This window comes from Maylandia zebra, linkage group LG3 (assembly GCF_041146795.1).
Source record: "Maylandia zebra isolate NMK-2024a linkage group LG3, Mzebra_GT3a, whole genome shotgun sequence".
Classification (NCBI taxonomy): Eukaryota; Metazoa; Chordata; class Actinopteri; order Cichliformes; family Cichlidae; genus Maylandia; species Maylandia zebra.
In genome coordinates, this window is record NC_135169.1 from 22,618,225 (window position 1) to 22,634,648 (window position 16,424).

At 39.8% G+C, this 16,424-nt stretch overlaps 1 protein-coding gene across 1 annotated transcript; it reads right to left on the bottom strand.

Annotated features, from left to right (window-relative positions):
* Nucleotides 1-10,824: 10,824 nt before the first annotated feature.
* On the bottom strand, nt 10,825-15,377 carry LOC105941375 (protein NLRC3). The gene is made up of 6 exons (XM_024799093.2): nt 15,219-15,377; nt 13,338-15,123; nt 13,043-13,216; nt 12,778-12,951; nt 12,594-12,640; nt 10,825-11,593 (listed from the first exon to the last, which is right to left on the bottom strand). The coding sequence occupies exons 1-6, from the start codon at nt 15,253-15,255 to the stop codon at nt 11,052-11,054; spliced, it is 2,760 nt and encodes a 919-aa protein (XP_024654861.2). The 5' UTR covers nt 15,256-15,377; the 3' UTR covers nt 10,825-11,051.
* Between the last annotated feature and the right edge of the window lie 1,047 nt (nt 15,378-16,424).

A 16,424-nucleotide genomic window follows, 5' to 3' on the forward strand; every position in this document is an offset into this window, starting at 1 on the left:
TAGCGCAATCATTTTTTTTGCATATGAAACTGGAGGAGTTGTACTTACATCTTATGCCATCAGCTTGTCCTAGGTCACAGTTTCCTTCCACATATAGCTTTGCAAAAACTGCATAAAAATCACTTGCAGCAACAAAAACATGATATTCCAGAAACACGCTTCGCCGATCCGATCAGCTGTTTGTAACACTTCCTACGTCCATCAGCGCGAACTATCACATGACCGCATGACCTGCCCGAAACCGGAAGTGACGTCATTTTGCGGAAATGTAGTTTTTTACGATCGGGGCCTTATGAGCCTATACTTGTGTTTTTAAAAGTTATGTTTGAGTTTATGACTTTCTGTGTCGTTTCTGGGATGCTTAGGACTCATATTGCACTGCTGGAAATAGTTTATTTTGATGCATATGCTGTTATTTTGCAAATTTGCACTATAATATTTATTTTCGTTTTTCCTGCAGTATATAAAAATTGGTGTATTTCAAAAATAAAACTATGAAGACACTTAAAATAAATTTCCTGTGGTGGGAAACTAGTTTGTGCAACTTTTTTGTATTTACAGTTTTGAGGGATAAGCCTCTTAAATTTCTCTAACTAGAAATATATGTTAAAAAAACAAAAACGATTTTCAATTTTTTTGTAGTTTATTGCACTTTTTTGCAATTTATGTAATTACTATGCACCTAATGCAGACATATTATTAAAGTTTGGGCTATAATGGTTGTATTGATGTATAGCAACTTGAAATGCTCCCAAAAATGGCTCCACAGCATGTAAAAATATAATATAAGCTCTGGCGGACTTGGTTCTATGGTAGGTCTTAAAGGGTTAAAGGGAAGTGGCATCTCTAGGTGCCCATCAGCATTCTGGTGTATTTTCTCATTTAGCAGTTGCATGAACTGTATGTCATCTTGTGATATGCTCTTTTCTCCAGGAGCTGTGTCTTTGAAGTCTGACTCAAGCACTCTGATGATGGTGGCTGGTGTCAAGGGTGGAAGTTCCTTAACAGATAAGCGATGGCACAGGCCTGTCACTTCTGCTGATGTTGCCATTTTTTGTGAACTGCCAACAATGCTCCAGCCCAGGTCTGTCTTGATTGCATATGGCTCTTCGTCACCTCCCACGATTACTTGCCGTGGTGCCAGTGCTCTAGGACAGTCGTAGCCTATTAACAGCCCGACCTTGCAATCCATTAACTCAGGCATCTCCTGTGCTATTCTGATTAGATGTTCCCATCTTTTGGCAGTTTCAGAGGTGGGAATGTGTGAACGTTCAAGTGGGATGAAGTCTCTGGTATAGGCAAGTGGCAAGTTGATAAAGCTTTTGGAGGAAAACCCTCTAACTCTGAGCCCACTAACTCTTTCGCTCTGAACAATGGAATCTCTTCCCATCATAGTGGTTAGCTTTAACTTCACTGGCTCTAAACTCATCCCCATCTCCTCACATACCCCTTGATCTACAAAAGTGTTGCTACTCTGTGTATCTAATAGAGCATACACTAAGGTCTCTCTCTCTGGAGTGGTGGTTGAAGAAACCCACACAGGCACGATCATGGATGTGCTCCCACCATCTCCTCTGTCCATGCAACAAGAAAGTGCAGATATGTTTTCTTCTGCCTGCATTCTATGTGATGATGTGTTCACTGGAGTCTTTGGACGGTCTTCGTGAAGAGCTGTTGGATGATGTTTTTTACAAACCCCACAAGTCGCCTTGCGCTTACAGTCTTTTGAATTGTGTCCTCTTCTGAGACAACCAAAGCACAGGTTATTGTCAGGTATGAACTTTCTTTTGTTCTCCACGGACATTTTAGCAAAGGTCTGGCATTTGTGAATAGAATGGCTTTCTCCACAGCAAATACATGTGACTGAGTTTGATGGCAAAGCATTTGCTTTTCTTTCTATATCAGGCTCATTTGAATTGTTCTCCACTCCGCTGTATCGTGTGGTTGTTCTCTCTGATGCTTTCACATTTGTGATGTATGCATTAGCCTTTGGACGCTTTATGTCTCTAGCTGACCTTTCTTCAGTGTGTTTCAAGGCATGAAATGATGTTACAGGATTGCATGCAACTTCCGCTTCTTGTGCAACAAAATCAGCAAATTGTTTGAAGCTTGGATATTCTTCTTTTTGCCGTAACTGCACTGTGACGCGACGATTCCAGCGAGAAGTCACCCAGTCAGGAAGTTTTTGGAGCAATTTTTGATTCTCTTCACAGTCATTTAACACCTGCAGTTCTTTGATGTATGGCATAGCATTGCTGCAGGCTGTCAGAAAATCACTGAATTGTCTCAGTTTAAGCGACTCTCTTGAACCAATCTTTGGCCAGTTGTTCAGTTTTTCCCTAAATGCACGCTGAATTATAAAGGGGTGGCCATACCGAGCATTCAGAGCTTCCCAAGCTTGGTCATATGCTTCATCATCCTTTCTGTAAAAGCTTCCCTCCAATACAGACCGTGCTTCTCCACTGATGTATTTGCGTAGGTAGAACAACCTGTCAGCTGGATTTGTGCATCGCCGCTCTATCAAAGCTTTGAAACTAGTGCTCCACTCTAAGAACTTAAGTGGGTCCCCTGAGAAGACTGGGGGCTCAGGTGCAGGAAGTCTGGTGAGGACCATTGTGTCATGCAAGGCTTGCATTAACAATGACCCATTGTTATTATTGTTTGGTTGTTTATTGTTATTATTCTTGTAGGTTTGCTCTGGTATGATTTCTTCAGGAGCTAATGGAGGACAACTGACTACCGCACTGTGTGCGCTTTTGTCTTCTCCACAGGCTTCACTTGAATCTGCTTGAGAATAAGCCTTTAGCTTTGCAGTTATTACCTGAAGATCTCGCTGATTTTCTAGTCTTTTAAGCTCTTGCCTTTGTGTAGCAATAGCCTCCTCCATCTCTATCTCAGCCTGCTTCGCGGCAAGCTGTGCAGCGCACTCTGCCTTTTTTACATTGATGCTTTGCTGCTCCGATAAACAGCTTGAGCGGCAGCTACGTACAGAAGGTCGGGAGATTGTAGTCCCAAATATTGACTGAGCATATTCTCTGTCTAGCACCATGTGAAGTCTCGCATTTTCTGCCTTAGCATCAAACTCTTCTTGCCCCACTTCACTCATACGTACTCTAAGTATTCTCATCAAGTCCGCTGTTACTGCTGTGCAGGAATCAATTTTTCTTCTAGTCTCAGTAGAAGGGGCTGACTGCGATCTCATATCTTCATATGTATTTTTCACTTGTGACTCTAGCCCTTCGACAGTATCCATCATGTCAGCTGAGTGCTGACATGATGGGTGATGAGTGCTCTGGTCAGAGCACTCATCTTTAAGTTTGGAACGTGTAGCTTTAACTCGTTCTTTCCAGCTTTCATATAGTTTGATAAATTTACTCTCCTTCTGAGAGAACTCTTGTTGCTTAAGTTCTAGCATTTTGGGCGTTAACTCTCGCTCCCTTGAGGATTTCCTGGGCTCTAGTCTTGAAGTATTAGAGGCAGGCTTCTTCAACATTATCTGTTGGATTTCTATTTTAGCATGAATAGCACCTATGAGTAACTCCAATTTCTCCCTTTCAACATCACCAGTCTGTAATTTCAATTGTTCATTCAATCTACTTAGCTCTTCCTTAAGGGAATCAATTTGTTCTCTGCATTCTTCAATATATGATTTTTCTGTGTTTACTGACATTGTACATGTTTCAGCAGACCTGCTGCATAAACAAGTTGTTGCTATATGTATATGCGATCCTGGCAAATATACAATTCTCAGTACAATCTGATTCTTGCAACAATTTGCTTAACTACACCCCTTGTTATTCTTCTTTTAAGTTGAACTCTTAAACATTATTAGAACACTTTAAACAACACCACTTGTAAAATAAAAGGGAACAGTTTGGCTATAATGACAGGTTGGTTACCTTTAACTCAGTACCTTTCTCATACAAAATAAATTATTATTTTAATAGACCTCTCCAAACTCCAAACCTCTCCATGAAGTTATGGATATATCACAGCCCAACCTGGCGCTGACTGAAGAGCCGTTATCTTTTCCTTGAAGACCGCCAGGGATTTTACAGTTCTTGCTGTGTGCAGCGGCAGAGATTTGCAGAGCTGTAGTTTATGATGGTCAATGTCGCCCTCTATTGGTGAAGTCGTGGTCGTTGCCGTCCAAAGCGCCAATAATGGTGTTTCCTCTTTTTAAGTTTGCAAGCCTCTTTTCCGCTGTGTTCTCGAACCACACACACTGCGCTGTCAAGAACGTTTCTTCTTTTCTTATTCTGGAACATGCATTTCTTCTAACGTCGAACTTCCAGCCACGTTGGCGGTACGTTTTCACTGTAACTACAGGGGTCCAACAAAGAATGGCCACGCATCATACTGATGTCTTCGGAAATTTATTTCTCTCTCTCTCTCTCTCTCTCTCTCACTCTTATTGTCTTCAGACACGGTGAAAACTGAAGAAACACAAAGTTTACAATATAAATGTTTTGAGCTTATCAGTCTCTCATATCAGTGTCCATAAACAGTCTTGTGCAAGCAGAACAGAAAAAATGCACAATAATGGATATCACAAAAATGTCCTCTCATTACCAGTGTAGAACACGTATGCAACATTATACAAACAATATACATGAAACCATACCGTGTGCGCCTCTTGGACCACATGCAGAATAACATTAACGCTGAGGCTGTAGATGCATCGGTAGCCATGTATCCATGCTAGCTCCACAATGCCATGGTTGTGCTCTCAACCAAACTCTGGTCATGTGACAATTACAAACTTTACCTCATACAAACTTTACAGCACTTTACATATTTAACAAACCCATATTTTGTAATCACATATTTTAGACATGTTTTTTAATTAATGTTACACTTTTATCATCTTATCTTGTAAATAAATGAACTAAATTAAGCATGAATCTATCACAGAAACATGAAATAACCAACTTTATTTTAACTGTCTCAGGGACAGTTACAGCCACCACATGGTGATATTTCGTGTCGTCAGCCGAGATGCCACGAAGGGCGAACTGAGCCTCCACGTGCACAAACCACGACGGGGGATCGTGAAGCCAAAAGTCCGGCAGCTCGAGCGCCACAGCAAACGTAGCTGAAGCCGGAGGCAGAGAGCTGGCGGCTGCTGATGCATCCAGAGTGGAGTCGGCGCCACCATCGGACTGCAGCATGTTCGAGTCAGGGGTCACCAATGTGGAGGTAAACACAGACGACACGAGAGCTCTCGATAAACACTGCTCGTTTATTACTCATCACCACAGAACTGAACACTTTCCCTCCAAAACACAGCAACAACACTTCCTGAGAACTGGGTGTGAGTGGAGCCCTCCAGTGGTCCACCACACTACATTACAAGCTAGTGTGACCACAAATGTCTGAATGGGACATTTTAGAAATACTTGTATAAAATATAATTTCAAAAAGATTTTGTTTCCTGAACGGAATAATTTTCACATTGATGACAATGTTTGCAGGTTAATAACTTAATAAAACTTAACAATTACAAAATATTTCTCAAAGGAGAGCTATTAAAATTATTTAACAAAGAAAAATGCTTTTAACATTTTGTATTGTGAGTTACTTTGTTTATCCCTTCCCCAACTTTCTGCACTCTGAGACTGGAGTTGGTCAGTAGCTGTTGTATGAAAATGAAGTAAATTTCTTGGAGTTAAAACATTCAAACACATTTCTAATATATAAGGCCTAATGGTCTTTTAAATAAAATAAAATAAAATAGATACATAAATGAAAAAGAAAAATCAGTTCTCAGCACATCTGTTTAATTATAGTTTTTAAAAGTCCAATAAAAACCTTACCGGTTACATTGAGTCGACAACTGGCAGATATGAAAACACAATAACACGTGTTCACCTCACACAGACCCGAGTCATCAGTCTTGAGTCTGGACAGTTGAAGTCTGATTCGTCCTTCTCTGAGGGCGTCTTTGTCACTCTGGACTCGTCCTGAAAACTTTTCATCCTGAGATTCTTCATGAACATGATAGAAGACCCAGATTGCATTATCATCTTCTTTTTCGCAGATGATGGAAAAGCTCTCAGCTGTGGGTGTGAACGTCCACTCCAGTGTGATGTTGTGGTTCTCCTCTGCCTAATAGCAGGTCTGTGTCACATTGACTACAAATGATCCTGTTGAGGAGACAGAGAGGGAAAGAGAGGAGCAGACACACTGAGAACTGGAACAAATCTGTTGTTGAGCTTTATTTGGAGTTCATAAAGTGAAGCTGTAAACTAACCAGAGACACATGAGGTGAGGATGATGAGCAGCAGGATCCTGCAGATCATCTTCTCCCTGTGAGAGGAGACAGAGGTGAGGAGTCATCAATACATGGGATCAAAGGTCAGTCAGTACAACTAGAAGAAGGAAAATTTTAATTTAAAGCTGATTTTTTGTCCCTTTTGTTGTCAAAAGTTGAAAAAAATGTCCTTAATGATACAGAAAAGTGTTAAAATAGGTATCTCCAGGGTTGAGGTCAAAAAAGCTTAGAATTGCAGTCATATATTCTCTCTTATGGGCTGGAAATGTTTTAATTTGATCTGCCTCATTGCTACCCGAAATTGAACCTCCCCTACCCTCATTCAGATCTGGCGTTTGGAACTATTTTGGTTTTCATGTGAAGTATGACCCTGATGGACAAAAGTAAAACAGTATGTCGGATGTGCCTCCCAATGCTCAGTTATATTGATGGGAAGTAGTGCTTTAGCGCAGTTTGCTCGTTAACGTGTTGACGCTGTCCAGCCCCACGCACGGGGCAATTAACTCGTTAATGGAGATTTGCCGTGTTGTGGCCTTAATGTCATTTCAACGAGATTAGCGCTGATAGCACTAGTGGGAACACAACGAATATGACTGCACATTTACTCCGACATCATCCTAGTGCAAAGACAAGTGAAAGCAGACAAAAACAACAAGCACGCATGCTACAAACTTTACCCGAGTCATTTAGACAGCCGTTAGCACATGATTCTCCTTATGGGGACCTGATATGTTTAATATGCTGCTGAGAATATAGCCCAGAAGAAGCGTATAGTATAGCTTTTATTTTGGAAAGAGCCATTTCTCTGTAATAAACTCTCTTTTCCAAAGATGAGTGATTTCTCAATCAAATAGATTTATTATTTTATCCCTTTGTTGTTTCAGGAACATTAAATTTAAAAACTGTACTTTTGAGTTAAAATATATATTTATAATTTTAATAAATGACAAATTAAAATGGCATGAACATTTTTTGTATCGAAAAAATATTGAACCGTGACACCAGAGTATCGAACCGAACCTTAAATTTTGTGTATCGTTGCACCCCTAATAGATAGATCAAATATACTTTGCGTTTTTGAACCACATCTTATTTTTATGCATTTATAGATGTTCACCAGGTTAAACAGGGTTAAAGTAGCTATAAAATCAGAAAACAGTGAAACATTATTGAAACAAAATACCTGTTTGTTTTTCTGGGTGAGTTTCAGCGCTGCAGACGACTCTGCTGTTACTGCACCTGCAGTCTGAGTGATGTTGGTTTTTACGCTGCGTGTCTGGCAGTCTTATCTCCATCTCTCTCCTGGCTCACGTCATTTCTGCTGTTGCTTTCATTGTTAGTGTGTTTACACCTTTGTCCAGGGACTATCAGATTGTCGTTGTTCTGTAATGTTTCAAATGCTGCAGTAAAATTGGTTTTCATCAGCTGTGAATAATCTGCAGCTTCTCACTGCCTGAATAACACGCTCACAGTCAGGATCATCAAATGTTTTACTACATTTTTCCATCAACATTTGTTTGAATAAAATCTGTGGTTGCTAACTCTAAAGGAAACACTGTATTGTTTACTTGAGTCCATAAATCATCAGTAAACAAGCTGCAGTTTAGGTTGTGTCAACATGAGAGTCTTCAGCAGGTATTTAGTTTTAGAAGGTGCATTTAGGTGAACACAGACTAATGAAGTGTTGATGGAACCAGAAGCTGTTTAAAGAATCTGCAGCTCAAATACATTGACAGTTAACTGAGAGATGTATACAGATGTATACAAATATTCAACATTAGAAATCCCCCCCGAAATAATTCTGAAGTACACATTTGGACTTCAGGAGGAAACTGTGAGCTCACACAGGGTGAAGATATTCATGTTTTTCTGGATCTGTGATGAGTTTCTACATTTAAATTATTAGAAAGGTAACTTAATCTGAACAAAACAATCACAAAGAGGAGTTTTCATTAACTGGAGCTCTTCTTTCCTTTCTCACCTCTGCAGTGAGTGTGACAGTGACATCAGATGAGTCAGAACTGTCCATCCATCCATCCGCTTCCGCTTATCCTTTTCAGGGTCGCGGGGGGCACTGGAGCCTATCCCAGCTGTCATAGGGCGAGAGGCGGGGTACACCCTGGACAGGTCGCCAGTCTGTCGCAGGGCCAACACACAGGGACAGACAACCATTCGCACTCACATTCATACCTAGTGACAATTTGGATTATCCAATTAACCTATCCCCACAAGCTGCATGTCTTTGGACGGTGGGAGGAAGCCGGAGTACCCGGAGGGAACCCACGCAAACACAGGGAGAACATGCAAACTCCACACAGAAAGACCCCGGCCTGATGTTGGAATTGAACTCAGGACCTTCTTGCTGTGCGGCAACAGTGCTAACCACCGTGCCGAGTCAGAACTGACGTTGAGATAATGAAGATTCCTGCAAACCAGAAACTATCACTTTAAGGTCACTTCCAACCAGCGCTCTGCACACATCCGTGTTCCCTCTCATTTTGTCGTGCATTAATGGAAATGTCAGTAAATTTTTAGTTCCTTCAGGATCTACACAATAAACAACTGACAGCAGCATCCAATGTACACATGATGGCAGTGTGGAATAAGGGAAATATTTTACTGCTACTCATACTCATCATTATTATCATTGCATTAATCAAATTAATCATCATTTCAGTAAAACATTCATTGAAGCTGTTGGTATTACATTAACCTTTTTATTACAGGTACAGCTAAGACCATTTTATACACATTGCATTTTGTGCTTATTAAAGAGTTGGAGCTCGGTCAATTAATTGGAGGTTGTAAGCTTTGTTCGGCGCGATGTCCGGACAATCTATTGTGTGAGTGACTTGGAGCTATAGAAGGTTAAAACTGCATACACGCCTACAAAACACATATAATCCATATAATCTAGAAACAGGCTTGAGTGAAGGCCTGAATGTATCCGGCTTATTGTTGCATCTGAGTTTGCTTAGGAGGACCAGTCCATGGCAAACGTCAGAGCCTGAATCCATCGCCATATTTGGAGAAGATGCTAGAGAGGGGAACTTCAGTGTCTACATTTATCTCTTAAGATTGCTCATTGTCTATAAAACATGCAAACGATGTTCTTAAAATACAATTTATATTCTTGTACAACGCGAGAAGGGGCGTTAACCAACCCTGACGTTATAAAAGCAATCTGAAGTGTATTTTTGGGCGGAGATCTACATCTGATGATTTGCAGTGTGCATCTTCCCACGCGTGTGTGTTCAATAAACTCATCTGTTTGATTGCATCCTCCTGGGCCTCTGGTATTTTGTTTTGGCTCTCAACATCACGAATCAGGACAGCAGCATGCTCAGAAACCAGTATGACAGGCCTTTCTGAGTTGTTTATTTAAGATAATCATCTGTGTGATCAACATTTCTACACTTCACTGTTTGTGTGGATAAAAAGGACATTTGTTTTATCGTGACAAATTTTGTTCCGTATTTACTGCTGTGAGGGCTTAACATGTGACCTAACATTGATCTGCCTTTTTCTCAGATTAATTACAGACTGTGGAAGTGGAAGGTGACTGGTCTTTCACTATTTAAATTCAAAGAGTAAATCTAAAAAAGGTGCTTTGTGGAGCTAAATATTATATTAAGCTAGTGTGCAAATTTACACATAGTAGCTTATTTCTTTTTTAACCGTTTATTTTGGACTGAGAGGACACTGAACGCACTGACTCATTATTGCATTCTGACCTACAGAGTCGTATTAAGGTGGTTAACATGCCAGACTTTCCCAATTAGCCACTGACGAAAACTGGGAAACTGTTTAATTATACATCATAACTGAAAATCTTTATATCCTCTTGGTAATTAAAGTGGGGTTTTTTTTCAATTTTTTTATGCAATTTTAAATGGCTGTTTATCAGTGTCTACAGTTTATAAGAGATGTGTGTGTGCCTCTGATGCCTAAGCCTTGTGCCAGGAAAACTTGGATTTAAATGTGACAAACATAGGTTCACAGCCTGTCTTTACAACACATCTGACACTATGGAAAAGAAAACATGTTTTATTTCCAGGGAAGTTGATAAATTAGAGTCGACATATACCATACATACACTTTCAGGTAAAAAACATATACCAATATATATACCAATAATATCAATTGTAATTAAAAAAACAGCAGGTTTGCAATGGCCAGAGGAACAACCAGTGGTATTTTGGGTGCCAGCGATTGTTTATTTACTTGTCAATAATATATATATATATATATATATTCGGAGCACTAGGTGCGGTGACTCCCAAGCTAGGAGAGTGGCTCCAGCAGATCCCGGGAATAACATCGGAGATCTCTGTCCAGAAGAGCGCAGTCCTGGGAACAGCTAAGATACTGCGCAGGACCCTCAAGCTCCCAGGCCTCTGGTAGAGGACCCGAGCTTTAAGGATAAACCGCCCGCAGGGGCGTGGTGGGTGTTTTATATATATATATATATATATATATATATATATATATATATATATATATATATATATTTTTTTTTTTTTTTTTTTTTTTTTTTTTTTTTTTTTTTTTTTAAAGCTGTACTGTTTATAAGACTGGGGAAACCTGCAGTCAGCTGAGACTGAAGAAGTCACTTGAATGAGTGACAAAACGTTTCTCCCACTGAAACGCTACATCTAGATGAACAAAATCAACTTTTGGAAATTTACTTACCTGGATATTTGAGCATGCATCAAGATGAAATTAAAAAAAACTGTTTTACCAATATCAGAATTCTCTCTAGAGTAGCAGCAGAGGTTCAGTTTTCTGAGTCAGGACAGATGTAGATATGGGAGTCAAGAAACCTAACTCTAAACCCAGGGTAAATGGCTTCAGTGAATGTGGTGTTGAAAGTGTGGAGGTGGTACAGCATATCTGGGAAGACCTTGTAGAAGGACACAGTGCCAACATCACAGTCCACATATACTGCAACCTTGTGAGGGGCAGATGAGCAGGGAACACTAATGGCTGTTGATGTGTAATTGTGCATTGCGAAATAATCTGTATCATCACAGTACAGAGACCAGGATTCATCAGTCCTTCCAAACCTGTTGTCATCACTGTTTCCTTTCCTTTTTATTTCTTTGTAAGTCACAGCAATATGAACCTCTCCACTGTGTTCAACTTCCCAGTAAGAACGACCAGTCAGACTGTTAGTACACATCAGCTGAGGACTATCAAATCTGTCAGGATGATCAGGATAGAGCTGGTCCTCTTTCATGTGCACCACCTTCCTATTGTTGTCAGACAGTTTAAGATTGCGGTGGACTGTGTTCACATCCACTGTCAGCCCACAGAAATCTAAAAGAACAAGGCAAACACTGTTATTACTGCAATAAACAATGAAACCTCAAATAAAACTAGGACAGCAAATGGCCTGTTGTCAACACACATTGTGGAATGTAATGTACTGGAGAATTAACTGGACATGAACAAATTTCTACAATACGTAACTGAAAAGTAGCCTAAAACAAACAAAATATGAAGATATAAAACTACACACCTGAACACTACTGAATCCACATCAAAGGATACACTATGAAACTTTCATAACACATGGGATCACATTGTGCTCTCTTATACCTGGCATTTTTTAATTGCTATAATAACTATAACTTATGATTTTATAAGCACTTTTCACTTTTTTCTTCTCTTATGTTAGAAATTTGTGGTCCAAATTTCCTTTTAGGTGGTGTAAACATGAAAATCAATTGAACTGTAATAGCCTTCATCTTATGTCCTGCACATTTTGTGTTGGTCTCCCCAAAAAACCTCTAAATACTCAAGAACTGCCCCTCACTGGGCAAACAGTATCTTTGTTGCAAGCTGGGTCATCAATAGCACTTTTCTGCTCTTTTGAGAACTCAAAACATTTTATAACATGCCTCATTCCCGTTATGCACATTCATAAAGCACATTTTTCTATGCCTAGATGTGTTTTTTTCCTAATGTTTGCACACAGTCACACTCAGATGGATGCATCACAGAGCAACTTGTGGTTCAGTATTATCCCTAAGAATACTTTGACACGCAGATTGTAGTAGCCAGAGATCAAACCACCAACTTTCTGATTCATGGGTGATGTGCTACAGCCATGTGAAAGTGGATATTTAATATGTTGCTGTACTTTTATTGTCGTAGTATTATGTATTTTTTTTTATTGTGTTAGCAAAATAACTCTACCTTCCAGGACACAAAGGAACGAGATGCATGTAATGTATAAGCTGGAGTGGAGCAAATTGGATTTAAATATAAAGGAATTTGTTACATGACAGTAGGAACTAACATAAAACACACTTACATTTCTTTAGACCCGTTTTCATCCACTGGTCTCCATGAGGATCCATTCTGAAATTAGTAAAGACAAAGAAAAGCACAAACGCTTTTAGCTTGAAAAACCAGACGTTTTCAACTTTTTTCCTTCACAAAAGCAAAATGTATTTTCATTATTATGGTATTTTTCCTGCACAAACTTGACTCTTTACCTAAGGGTGTCCAGTCTCCAGCAGGGATCCTCCCGTAGAGGAGACAGCAGCTTTATTCCTGAGTCTCCTGGATGATTGTAGCTCAGGTCCAGCTCTCTCAGGTGTGAGGGATTTGACTTCAGAGCCGAAGCCAGTGAAGCACAGCCCTCCTCTGTGATCTGACAGCCGGACAGCCTGCAAACACAAAACAGCACATGTCACACTGGCAGAGAAAACTACTCTTTTTAAAATATATTTGACTGTAATTTGTTGTTTCTGATTTCACCTGAGAATTTGAAGTGCACATTGTGGACTCCCGAGTGCTGCACACAGTCGCTTCACTCCTAAATCCTGCAAATTGTTGTTACTCATGTCCAGCTCTATCAGTCTAGAGGACGTAGCACTGAGAACTGAGGACAGAGCTTCACAACTTGTCTGTGTGAGGTTACAGCCACTCAGCCTGGAAATGTATTAATGAGAGAATAGAAGACATCCTTTTAATATTTAAGCTGACTAAACTCTTGAAAGTAGCACTGATTGAAAACTCCCACTAACTTGCTTAGTGGTAGTTGCATACTCACAGAGCTTTTTTGCAGATTTTGACCACTGGCAGCAGTCCCAGAAGAGCTTCTGCTGAAGCTGAGTATGTTTTCAGGTCAAGAAAATTGAGATTTGTTTCTGATGACAGTAAGATGAAGACCAGAGCTGACCACTGAGCATGGGAAAGATTAAACATAAAAAGGTTTCCTGAATTAAGGCGACGTTGGATCTCCTTCACTATAGAGTCATCATTCAATTCATTTAAACAGTGGAAGAGATTGATGCTTTTCTCTGGAGAGGGATTCTGGTTGATCTGATTCTTGGTGTACTGGATTATTTCCTGATTTGTTTGTGAACTGCTTCCTGTCGGTGTCAATAGGCCTTGTAGGAGTTCCTGGTTGGATGGCATTGAAAGACCAAGGAGGAAGCGAAGAAACAAATCCAAGTGTCCATTTGAACTCTGTAAGGCCTTGTTCACTGCACTCTGGTAGAAGTGGCTTTCAGAAACATGCACTGAGACTGTTTGTTCCTCTTCCAGCAGGTTGATACCAGAGTTGGTGAATGTCAGATGGGCATGAAGAGCAGCTAGAAACTCCTGAATGCTCAGATGAATGAAGCAGAACACCCTATCTTGGTACAGCCCTTTCTCCTCTTTAAAGATCTGTGTGAACACTCCTGAGTACACTGAGGCTTCTCTGACATTAATGTCACACTCTGTCAGGTCTGATTCATAGAAGATCAGGTTTCCCTTCTGCAGCTGCTCAAAAGCCAGTTTCCCCAGTGCTTCAATCATCTTCCTGCTCTCTGGACTCCAGAGAGGATCTGTCTCAGCTCCTCCATCATGCTTGATGTTCTTCAGTTTGGTCTGAACCACCAGGAAGTGAATGTACATCTCAGTCAGTGTCTTGGGCAGCTTTCCTCCAGCCTGTTTGGTTTTTAACAAACTCTCAAGAACTTTACCAGTGATCCAGCAGAAGATTGGGATGTGACACATGATGTGGAGGCTTCGTGATGTCTTGATGTGAGAGATTATGGTGTTGGCCTCTTCCTTGTCTCTGAGTCTCTTCCTGAAGTACTCTTCCTTCTGTGGGTCAGTGAACCCTCTGACCTCTGTAACCATGTCTATATACTCAGCAGGGATCTGATTGGCTGCTGCAGGTCGTGTGGTTATCCAGATGTGAGCAGAAGGAAGCAACTTTCCTCTGATGAGGTTTGTCAGCAGCACATCCACTGATGTGGACTCTGTAACATCAGTGAGGATCTCAGTGATGTGGAAGTTCAGAGGAAGTCGACACTCATCCAGACCATCAAAGATGAACACAACTTTGAACTTTTTAAAGTTACAGATTCCTGCTTCTTTGATTTCAGTGAAGAAGTGATGAATAAGTCCCACTAAGCTGAACTTTTTATCCCTCAGTAAATTCAGCTCTCTGAATGGGAATGGAAAAATGAACTGGATGTCCTGGTTGGTCTTGTCTTCAGTCCAGTCCAAAGTGAACTTTTGTGTCAGGAATGTTTTCCCGATGCCAGCCACTCCTTTGGTCAGAACTGTTCTGATTGGTTTGTCTCTTTCAGTCGAAGCTTTAAAGATGTCTTCACACCTGATTGTTGTTTCTGGTCTATTTGGTTTCCAGGAAAACATTTCAATCTGTCTGACCTCATGTTCAGTGTTGACCTCTCCGGTCCCTCCCTCTGTGATATAGAGCTCTGTGTAGATCTCATTTAGAGTGGTTTGGGTTCCTGGTTTAGCAATCCCCTCAAAGACACACTGGAACTTCTTCTTTAGGTTACATTTAAATGTATTCTCACAAAGTGGATCAGAATTTTCTACAGGAAAGCAACAGAAACATGTGTTATGATTATAGAAAATGTGACAATTTCATTCCTGTAAAGAATGAATTTATGAAGAGAAATCCTCTCACTGCTCTGCAGACAGTCAGCCAGCTCCTCCTGTTTCATTATTCTCAGGAAGTTAACTGCAAGTTTCAGAAATGCCTCTCTGCTGCTCCTTCTCTGCTTCTCTTCCTCACTGTCCAACACCTCCTCTTCATCCCTCTGACACTCTGAATAATCTGGATTCAGATCATTCTGCAGCTTCTTTAGCTCGTTCTTCACAAACGTGATAATGTTTCCCTCCAGTATCTGGAAAATAAATGACACAATCTAAATTAATGAAAAATCAGATTTTCATACTAAAAAATAATTTTTTACAGATATATTTTGTGCTTCTTTTCAATTGAACAAAGAAAGTGTAGAAAAATAAGGAAGTAACAATTTAAAACAAAATTGAAAACAAACTCCCATCAGAGGAAAAAAAAAATAGAATTTCAACATTTCATCGTTTCATAACATCATTTTTCTTAAAATACTTTTCCTTACAACATTCTGAATAACACTCTTTGTCATTTCTAAAAATAAAAAAAGATAATAAATTGTTATATGCATGTGTACATAAATGGCCTGTCTACACAGGAGTTCATGAAAGCCTGTTTTGATCCCCCAATTTTATCTCTACAGTATAAATTTTATCAATCTGTTGCCACTTAGTTCATGATATTAGAAACAATCAGATCTTTTTAAAATTTCAATCTGCCTTCTCTTCGCATCATAATCCTGAGATTGCTTTGATCAAGGTCTCAATGATCTGTTTCTCTCTCCTGCCTCTGGGCTCTACTCTGTCTTTATTCTTTATATTTTAATCAGCTGTTCCAAAATGAATATTTAGCTGCTAATGGTTTTATCAAATCCTTTTCAGGATTTAATAATGTGTGTGGTTTTCGTTCTTGCTCATTCTTTTGCATTTTAAATTCTTTTTAATTTCCATTGTAAGTTTTCTTATTGTTCAGCACTTTGAAACTTTGATTTAACAAGAATTGTGTTGAATTTTGCCATTATTATATGACGAGTATTGGATTTCTTTTCCTGTCAGACACGTTAATATCGTTGATACTCTAAAAAATGCAAATTTAAAATAATTACAAACAGAGTTTGGTGTACATGTTCAAACCTTAAATACTGAGTCCAGATCAGTTTGATGCTGAAGACTTGAAACATCTGAACTCTCCTGATCAGCTCTGTGGAGACATCATGAAGAAACTGTAACCATTTTGTACATAGATACAAGATGA